Raw genomic sequence first — 10428 nt, 5'->3', positions numbered from 1 at the left:
GTGGATGTAAGCCAAGCAGATTCATCCACCAAAATTTGTCACTTTCCTCTTAATTAGCAACATAACATTTCAAAATAGATGTTTTTTCTTTTACTTCCATGCTATTTCTGAATATAATTAGATGAAAAAGAAAAACATACATTTATACAAGAGCTGGACAATATTGCTGAAAAACAACATGAAAAAATATCAACAATTATTGATTTTTTTTTTTTTTTTTTTAAATATCTGAAATACTGTCGGACTGATGATGTGACTTTTCCTGTTTTATTCAGTTTTCTGTCCTCGTTTTTTTTTTTTTTTTTTTTTAGCAGTTATAAACATTAAATCAAGTAAAAGAACTTATTGGAGCAGTATTATATGTTTTCAAGGCACATAGTGGGATTTTTATAACATAATCAAGTAACTATGTTACTGTTGTTATAAAAATTACATATGTCAAATATGACTTAAAAGAAATTTGACTTCCTAATTAGGCTGTGAAATTGGGCCTCTGTCTCTTTAAGAACTCCTGCTCTTCCTGAAGCTCCGCCTCCAGGAAGTCATGCCAACATGGCTCCTCTCTTAACCCTTTAAAAAAGTTTTTACCATCGTTGCTCTGAGCAGCAGCTCCTGTAATGAGCTCAGCAGCTGTTTGCTAATTGTTGCTGGCTAGTCTGAAGGAGCTGAGAGGGGGAGGAGCTGCGCCTGGAAGGTGGGGCTACGTCCACCCAGGCATTTTGCATCTGAATGGTTGCCATGGAGATTAAAGGATTTGTCAAACATGAAAGAATCAAAGTAACACTCCAGGTTTATTTTAATGAGGAAAAAAAAAACATTAAAACATGATGGAAAGTAAATTTTACAGAACACCGGCCCTTTAACTTAAACATGAACTCAAACATTTTATTCATGGTAGAATGAATAAAATAGATATTTAAAACTTTTTTTTCAGTTTTACTTTTTTTCAGTTTCATGTTTTTCTTTCTCTTGAATAAATTTTATGGCCCTAATGTAGCTCCATATAAACACGGCTGTGTGGAGATCGTGAGGCTGAGGCAGAGCTCTGCCCCTCAGATCATCACGGGAAGCGGAGCTGCACCGACGCTCTGCTGCAGCTGGATTCTCACGCTGAAGCAGCATCTGATCCACAACGAGCAACCAGCAGTAAGATACCATAAAATACCTTCTGACTGGTTTGTTTTAACCCTGTTTACGTTAAACAGGTGGAGATAAAGGGAGTTAATTAGTACTGTTATGAAATATGTCGAAATCTTGAAAAAAATTATCAATTTTCTAGATGCAGCTAAATCTTAAGTTATTTGCCAAACATTTTATGAAAACAATCAGTTTGCAGAACTTGCATGGGGTTCAGTTTCTATTGGAAATGCTCTTCCAATATGTTCTGTTCCTGCTGATTAGAATAGAGATGAACAAAGTTTGCTTGTTTCTTCCAGTATTTCAGTATCGTTTCACTGCAGGGCAGCAGGATTTACAACTGAGATCCAGATAGAAGAGCAGGAGACGTGTAAAGGATAAGAAATCATGTTTATATTTTATGTTTTCATTTAGTTTTTGGAGGTGTAGAATTTCTAATCATCTAAATGTGTAGAAAACGTGTCAAACTGAGGTGTGGGGGCCAACTCTGGCCCGCCAGAGCTTCCTGTGTGGCCCAACAATCCAGAGGGACACATAGTAAAACCTTCAAGATAACAGCTGTCTGTCCAAATATTATTTTAATAATCAAATATGAAATCAAAGCAACTTTAGCTGTAAATGTTAAATCAGTTGCAGAGATTCTCGCAAAGTCAGCATATCTCTGGATTTTTTAGAGCTAATTATTAATTGTGAGATTATTGCAAATTTTCCATAAAAAAGTCAAACATCGGATTTAAGTGTTGCCAACTCCCACCTGCAGGTGGCAGTGTGCTAACATGCTAAACGAAATCTGCGATTAGCAGACTGTCCCTCCGCAGAGTTGGATAGTAACTAGTTACATTTACTCGAGTAACTTTTAGGAGTATTTTTGTTAAAATGTATTTTTACTTTTACGTGAGTAAAATTTCTGGATTCTGAATGAAAAACAAACACATTTAACCAAAAACTCACCAGACAGACTCACACCTGCAGTTTCTGTTAAACTTTCATAATGTTTTTATTGAAACAAAAACTGATTTGGAAACATTTTATTTTGCATGATTTTGTTATTTTCTGTTACTTATATGAATTATTGTCATTTTAATTCTTAAAATACCAAAATTTCCACCAAACTTTATATTTAGAGTAGGGTTATGGTGCAATTTTAAAATATTAAATGACTTTTTACCAAATGCTTTTTACTTTTACTTGCGTAACAACAGGTTGAAGTCGTGCTTCTCTTACTGGAGTTCAGGTTTCGGTGCTCTGCCTCCTCTGACCCTCCACTGTTATTAATGTAATGTGATTGTCTTTAAATGAAACCTTGACATTATCTTGTCTGGTTACTATGATATTTTCGTCAAACTGATTTCGTCTGATGTGAACAGCTTCAGTCTCCAGGCGTCCGGAAAGCTTCACTCGCTCCTCGTTCTGCCGCAGGAAGTGATTTTCAGAATGCCAACAACCTGGAGGAAACAAACAAGTCACTGCTCTGACAGTCATTGGGGAGGCTGCAGTCGGCCCCTCGTCGCTTTGGGTTCATCTGTGGCGTGTCGCTCAGCAGCGCTGCGCATCATCCTGATGCATTGTGCTGCTCTCTTTTCACAAGCGTCACAAAATGCTGCTTTTCATCGTCCACAAATAAGCAGCAATCTTATCTTGTGAGGGAAAATGTGAAGATGGAAGGCACTTTTCTTGGAAGTGTCGTTTGGTGTCCATCAAAATTATGACAAACAAAAAAAAACTGCTTGATTATAAGTTTGTATGTCTAATTTGAACAACATCAAAAAATGTCTGCTGCTTCAGATCATGTTCCATTTCAGTGGGAATAAAAGATTTTTCTTCTTTTTTAAGATTAAAAATTAATGTTGAATCTTCATTAGCATCTTTTATGCTTTGCGTCACAAACTGGAGGCGCGAGGGCCACATCTGGCCCGCCATAGCTTCTTACTGGGCCTCCAGAGGAACACAATCTGTAACTGTTGAGTGCTTAAATTATCAAATATTATTAATTACTTGATAAATATTAATATTATTTTATCAAATGTTACTTAATCAATCCAATCAAAGCTGTTTTTATCTGTGTGCTGCCAAATCACATCAATCTCTCAGCAATCACAGAAAATTAACACACAATCAAATCAAATTTTCCCCAGAATTGATCAAATAATTGCTAAATTTCAACCTCCTTCAGATAAAGTATTTTATTATTATTTCTCCTGAAGCGCCTTCCTCAGGCTCGTCATTGCTTTCAGCATATTAGGAAGAAACTGACATCTATATTACAATCTAGATTGTTCTGAATTATGCTCTCTGCGCTCACAGAGACGTTATTATTCGCCTCCCCCTGACTGCATTAAAGAGGCTTTTTATAACCCACCTGTGCTTTTCTGACCCAGTTAAAATGTCAACTTGAGGAAACACTCAGGCCTGATTTTTCTGGACAAAAAACTGTCCCAGAAGTTATTATGATAAACAATAATTTTGTTGTTGTGAGACAATTTCATTTATACAATGGTAATAATGACATAATAATGCAAGAACACATTCTCAAAAATCAATAAACTTCAAATTCTGATGATCATTTAACACTGGAACTGGAAGACATTTTAAATATCCAAAATAAATAAAACAGAAAAAACAAATGAAATAAATTATAAATCTCTGGAAACAAAAAAGGTTTAGTTGAGACCAAAACACCAGACTGAAGACTTTTGTCATCCAGTTTTTGGTAGAAAGAGAAAAACAATAAATCATTCAAATGTTAATTATTGAATGATAATTAAAGTGCGGCCTGGGGGCCATTTGCGGCCCCCTGGGGGATTTTGTGCGGCCCCTGACCTCAATGCAAACATCGGTGGTCAAGCAACATTTTCTGCAGATAAGTGACATTTTCTTCAAAGAAGAAAAAAGAGGTACAAAAAAAAAACAGATTCCCGTTAATTAGCAACGTTTCTGCGATCGTCTTGGCTTTGGAGTAACTAGAACCACAAACACCGACCTAAAAAATTCACCCCAAGTTAGACTGACTTATGATAACCTGTGGAAATACTTTTTATGCCTACAATGATTTAAATTTCAATTTGGATTATTAATGAGCAGATAAACCTTAAAAAAAGGAAACAAAGTTCCAAAGTGTTTGTTTTAAAATACTTTCTGCGACCTGAAAGTGGCTTTAATTTGACGATTTTGGTGGTCATGGCAAAAAGTTTGGACATTGAGAACAATAATGGATTTTCTTTTAAAGGATTTTGTCCACATACAGATTTAACTGACCTACACTGCAGCAGCGGTCAGTTACTGTCTGATGGGAGGTTTTTGTTTTTAAAGAGACGGCGTCCTGTTCGGTGTGATGGGAAAGACGCGCATCATAAAAGCTTTGGTTCTTCTGCTGCTCTTCATTCTGCTGCAGGTTAGCGCCCATAAAAACACGTTGCTTACTTCTCCTGCAGATCCCTCCGTGTTGGTGTTGTGATCTCTCTGCTTGTTGCAGCTGGAGACGGGAAGCGGGAAGGTTTTAGAGGAGACTTACCTGAAGTGGCTCCAGTACAAACAGGACTGCATCAAAATGATGCAAACCGAGCCGCCGCCTCAAGGTACGAACGGATCTGTTGATTCAAACAGCGATTAAAAAGTTAGGATTCAAAAAACAAACCAATTTACTTATTTTTGGGTAACTGAATGGCTACATGGCTCCACAAAGTCAAGTCTTGTTGTAAAACATTTTCATTTGAAACAGGTTTCACAGGATGTAAGGACGTTCTGAGTTACTATCTTATTATTTTACTTATATTTTCCATAAGAAAATAATCGGCCAGTGGGACTAGAAATTTTCAGTATGAAGAAATTATTGACTTAAAACATACTGTAAATTTGTCTTATTTCACGTGTAATAAGATATTTGCAGTAGAAACTACACTAAAACACTGTAAGGTTTTGTGTTTTTGCAGTGTAAACTGTTTAGTTTTACAGGTTATTATCCTTTCTGAAGCAGATTGATGGGCTTTATGTTAGGAAATGTTTGTTTCTCCTCATTCAGTTTTCTTCTTTGCCTTCCCAGAGGGTTTGTTCTGCAACCGGACGTTCGACAGATACGCCTGCTGGCCTGACGCTGCTGCAGGCTTCATGGTCAACGTTTCCTGTCCTTTCTACCTGCCCTGGTTTCACAAAGGTCTCTCATCTGACCGCTGTCTCACTTTGACTGTGTCATACTTCAGTTTATTTCTCCATCAGGTATTATCTTTGAAGAGTGGTAAGGATTTTTTTGCACAGGTAAGAAAACACCTTGCAGCTTCAGTTTGCACCAAAACTGCAAATCATTTTTATTGCACACATTCAGCTCAGAGCCGAAGGAACTCGGTCAGTTCTGTGAGGCCGAATTAGAGCCAACATAGACGGAAAAGAAAAGAGGAAATTTCCAGAAAATAAAAATCGAAACTTTTTTAGAAAAAAAAAACAAGAAAATGTTTACATTTGAGAAGCTGAAAATTTGCTTGAGAAAAGTAAGAATTTTCAGATTAATCTCAGAAATTTTCTAGAAAGAACAAGGAAATTTGAGTTTGAAAAACTTAAAATTTTATAGAAAAAGCTCAGAAATTTCTGAGTTCAAAAAGTCACAAATTAGCTAGAAAAATATTTTTTTTAGATCATTTAATTTTTTTTTTTTTTTAAAACAAGGAAATGTCTGATTTTTTTTTATCTAATCACATCAGATCTCCAGTCAGATGAATCAGTTCCTGTTACATCCTGGTTATCAATCTGTGCATCAGTTTCAGTTTATTAATCAATTTACTTCTAAAAAATTTCTATCAAAGGAAATCTGGCAGATTTCTATCAAGTCATTGCAAGTCAACGATTCGACGGTAATCTGTCACGATTTATTCACATAAATCCCAAATATTTGGACATTTATGACCTTTTTCTATTTTGTAGCACAGTAACTGGTGCAGCTGATGCTTTAGAGTAAAACTTTTATCTGAATGATCAAGTCTTACAATAAAAACGCCTCAAAATGGACGTTTGCTGTGAGAACCGCTGTGAACAATCAGGCTGAGTTCTGCAGGTTCACTGATAGGAAAATAAAACTCTTCAGAGTTTATTGAGTATAAATTGTTGTTCATAGAAACGTTTTGTGTTTTTATGAAAACAGCAGAAAGCATTCAGACCTCATGTCGTGTCAGTTTGTGAGGAAAGAGCACATCAGTGGATCAAATGAAGTCTTTCAGTCAGAAACTTCTCTGTTCTTTTGAAACATGATTCTTAAAGGGCCAGTATTCTGTGAAACCTATATTTTTATCTTTCCATCATGTTTTAATGTTTTTCCTTCATCAAAAACAAACCTGGAGTCTTCCATGATTGAGAAATCCTTTGATCTGCATGGTAACCATTCAGCTGTTCAAAACGCCTGGGTGGACCTAGCCCCGCCTTCCAGCCGAAGCCCCTCCCCTGCTCAGCTCCTTCAGACTAGCCAGCAGCAATTAGCAAACAGCTGCTGAGCTCGTTATAGGAGCTGCTGCTCAGAGCAACGCTGGTAAAACCATTAAAGGGTTAATAGAGGAGCCATGTTGGGACAGCTTCCTGGAGGCCGAGCTTCAGAAAGAGCAGGAGTTTCTTAAAGAGACAGAGGCCCAATTTCAAGGCGTTATATTACGAAGTTGTTTCTTTTAAGTCCTATTTGATATATATAGCATTTTTTTAACACCTGAAGGTAACATAGTTTTGCGATTGTGCTATAAAATGGAAAACTCATAATACCGCTCCTTTAATGCTTCAGCTAGCTGTAGCTTCATTTCTAACTAGAGCCGGACGCAAAACAGTTTTTCAGCAAAATCGTCAGGCCCTTATACGAGTTTGTGAAAAACTTGTGTTAAGTTCTTCAAAACTTAATACAATATAAGCGCTTCATATCAGTTGACATCAATAATTGTTGATGAGTTTTTTTTGTTTTTAATATTTGAACTACAGCCAAACTGGTGGCGTGACCTTCCCAGTTTTACCCAGTTTTCCCTCCATTTTGTTTTTTATTTTCTAGCAGTCATGAGGCAAAGAGGGGAAACTTGAAACTGCTCCAGTTATTCAGCAGGTTGTTGCTAGGTAACCGAAGTTTGGGGGAACTTGAAACTGCTTCTTACCCAGCAGGTTGCTAGGCAACCAGAGAGGGAGTGAGTCAGTAGATTCCACCAACCTGGAATGTTCCAGGTTTATAGAATATTCTATCAGATGTGTTATCTATTGATTGATCATGTGTCTATCACAATATATATTGTTATTGATTTATTGTCCAGACCTGTGTCTAATGGACATGCAGGGATGGTGTGTGTAGTATATTTTATAGTATTTCCAAATGAACTAAGACATCTGCTGTCTCTAAACTTTGTTTGCTTGCTGTATTTTTGCCCTTCCAGGCTCCATCTATATGCAGCGATTGTCCAGATAATGAATGCTTCCTGATTTATTCCTCTCCCAGTGTCTCAGGGATCGGTGCGTAGGCGTTGCGGGTCCGACGGACTCTGGGAGACGGACGAAGGCGGCCATGTGTGGAGGGACATCAGCGAGTGTGAGGAGGAGGAAGAGGCGGCGTCCCAGGAGGTTCGGCTGCAGCCACCATCACTCTCCTTTACCAACTTTAATGATACATTTACATAACAAGGGTTCACAGAGAATTACTTCTGCGATTTCCCAAGACAAGAAGGAAGAACAAGCAGCACTTCAGCAGGCGAACTGGACACTAAGACCTGATGTACTTGTGTGGGAATTCAGAACAAAGAACGAGAAGAAAAATGGAAAAATGTTTTTATTTCTGCAGGTTGTAGGTAAACGTTTTAGGCTCTAATGTTTTTCTAACCTTCACCCTGAAACTTCTGGTAAAACTCTGTGAAAAATACGACAAAAAACAATGTAAATATAAAATGTTTTTATATCTGCTACATTCATTATGAAATAAAAGCAGGGCCTTCTGGGTTCATGATTTCCTGTTTACTGTTTCAGATATTAGTGACTCAGTTTGATTCTTATTAAAGGTGTTTTTGTCCTCACAGCTGTGGGCGAAGCAGCTGATGGTGGGCTTCAGGACCCTGTACACCGTGGGATACTCGCTGTCCTTGTCGACACTCATCATGGCTCTGATCATTGTTCTGAGCTTCAGGTGAGCTGTCGCTGCAGGCTTTTATTTTACTGAACTCTGCAGCTGAGTAAGCACCCAGCACACCTTTCTCCCTTCCTTTAAGCTAAATGAGACACGTTAGCTCACATGTTTAAAGTTAAACAGTCAAACATTAACAGCCATAGACGAAAAAAAATGGTGTTAGTTTATAGTCATATTTTCACCATGTTATTCATTCAGTTTCAAACTAAATATTTAGATTACAACCTAAAAAAATCTACCTGATAACTTCATATTTAACTAGCAAGCTTATTTAGTTTGTAGATATATTTTTAGCTACAAACTAAATATTTAGTTAGCAAACTAAATTTATAGCTTACAACTAAAAATGTTACCAACACTTTTAGTTGGTAGGAAACCAAATATCAACTTAGTTTGTATCAAAATATTTAGCTTCAAACTTCAAAATAAATGTTTAGTTTGAAGCCTAAATATTTGGCTTGCTAAACTAAATGTTTAGGTTGAAGACAAATGTTTAGTTATTAGTTGTGTTTAGTTGGTATGTATATAACTAATTAAATATTTAATTTGCTGGCACTTAGTTAGGAAGATAAATATTAAATTTGATGTTTGAAATCGGATGCTAACTGCCAGGTTGTCTGTTGAAAAAGCAAAAATGCACAAAGTTTGAACAATGTGCCTCACATGGTTTCTCAGTCAGAAAGCTGGTGTTTCCTTCACCTGTCTGTTTAATCTAAAAGCTAAACGATGATTTCAGGAAACTCCACTGCACCAGAAACTACATCCACGCCAACCTGTTTCTGTCCTTCATCCTGCGAGCCGTGGCGGTCATCGTTAAGGACTCGATGCTGGACCGCCACTTGGGGAGAGAAATCGTCAGACACGCCGACGTCACCGAGATGCTGAGCCACCAGGTTGGTCGCAGAAGCTTTGTTGACGTTTCATGATGACAGTCGGGGCGAAGACCGCTCGACTAAACCCAAAGCCAGCAGGTCATTTTCCTGTTTTCCCGCCTCCAGGCTGCCATCGGCTGCCGTGTCGCACAGGTTATGATGCAGTACTGCGTCTTGGCCAACCACTACTGGTTCTTTGGAGAGGCCATATATTTGTACTCTGTTCTCATTTCCTGTGTGTTCATCGACAACAACAAATACCTGCCGTACCTCTGCCTGGGCTGGGGTGGGTACCCCAATATATTATTATTATCTTTTGTTTCACTGAGTTTTTACTTAATTTTAACAACAAATAGTGACATTTTTCCACAGTTACACTCTCCTTTCTCTTACAGCTATATATTCCACATTATAAGTTGATAAAACAGACGAGATAACAATAATACTGCCAAGAGTTATAGAAATGAATACAACACAATAATAATGATGAAGTAATGACCAAAAAAAAGATCTTTATACATTACTGATGTGACTGGAGAACTGGGTAGGACAGTTTCCACGAGTCTGGACCGGAAGTGATCTGCACCACTGAACCGCCATCTTGGTAGGCAAGTGCAGTGCAAAGCATAAATGGACCAGGAAAAAGATAGAAGAGTATTCAAAATTTTAATCGAATAATTGTTGTAATATTGTTTTTAAGTTGGATAGGAGCAAGGTGAGAGCTAGTTCTAAGCTTTTGGGTTGTTTATTGTTGTCATAGAAACTCCATAGCAACTGCCTACTAAGATGGCTGTCAGCTACAAAGTTCCCATCACATGAGAACTTTTTATTGGTTCGAATCTTTCTTAGAGAACAGGGATTTCTCTGTTAGTAGGAAACTTCTCACTGAAGAGGGCAGGAATCACATGGGGTTCCCCAAGGCTCAAGCTGGGGCCCCTTCTGTTCAATATCTACATGCTAACGCTAGCTCAGGTTATAACTAGTAGTAAGATTAGCTACCAGGTGGAACACTCTGCATTATGATGTCATCAGGTAACTCGGCACTGGACAGGTAAATGTGTGGATGTTCCAAAACGTTCTCCAACTGAACAGAAACAAAACTGAAGTTATTATCTTTGGACCTAAAGAGGAGGGATCTAGAGTCATAGATCTAGAGTCAGATCAGCTTCAGTTATTATAGCTGGAAACTAGAAATCAGGATGAACTCTAGATGCAGTGATGAACTCTGACCTGAACCTTCAGGGCCACATAAAGACAGTTACAAAGTCGGCCTTCAATCCCCTGAAGAACATCTCC

The 10428-nt window shown here is 37.8% G+C and overlaps 1 protein-coding gene and 1 long non-coding RNA gene across 2 annotated transcripts in view; one reads left to right on the top strand and one right to left on the bottom strand.

The window, feature by feature from the left end:
- Window positions 1-7662, bottom strand: part of LOC106947548 (uncharacterized) — a 17396-nt gene extending 9734 nt beyond the window's left edge. Inside the window, exon 1 of the long non-coding RNA XR_001425010.1 lies at window positions 7180-7662. This is a non-coding gene — a long non-coding RNA (uncharacterized LOC106947548). The remainder of the gene's footprint in view (window positions 1-7179) is intronic.
- LOC106947547 (glucagon receptor-like) overlaps window positions 1045-10428 on the top strand; it is a 15594-nt gene continuing 6210 nt past the window's right edge. Inside the window, exons 1-8 of the mRNA XM_015032620.1 lie at window positions 1045-1146; window positions 4447-4528; window positions 4610-4712; window positions 5177-5287; window positions 7583-7704; window positions 8154-8260; window positions 8997-9153; window positions 9259-9418. Of these exons, the coding sequence (XP_014888106.1) occupies window positions 4469-4528; window positions 4610-4712; window positions 5177-5287; window positions 7583-7704; window positions 8154-8260; window positions 8997-9153; window positions 9259-9418 (820 nt within the window). The 5' untranslated portion in view covers window positions 1045-1146; window positions 4447-4468. The remainder of the gene's footprint in view (window positions 1147-4446; window positions 4529-4609; window positions 4713-5176; window positions 5288-7582; window positions 7705-8153; window positions 8261-8996; window positions 9154-9258; window positions 9419-10428) is intronic.

Source organism: Poecilia latipinna, unplaced genomic scaffold, assembly GCF_001443285.1.
Source record: "Poecilia latipinna isolate Pla-1442-1.1 unplaced genomic scaffold, P_latipinna-1.0 Scaffold247, whole genome shotgun sequence".
Classification (NCBI taxonomy): Eukaryota; Metazoa; Chordata; class Actinopteri; order Cyprinodontiformes; family Poeciliidae; genus Poecilia; species Poecilia latipinna.
The sequence above is the reverse complement of the archived record's forward strand: the minus strand, read 5'-3'. Positions and strand labels throughout refer to the sequence as shown.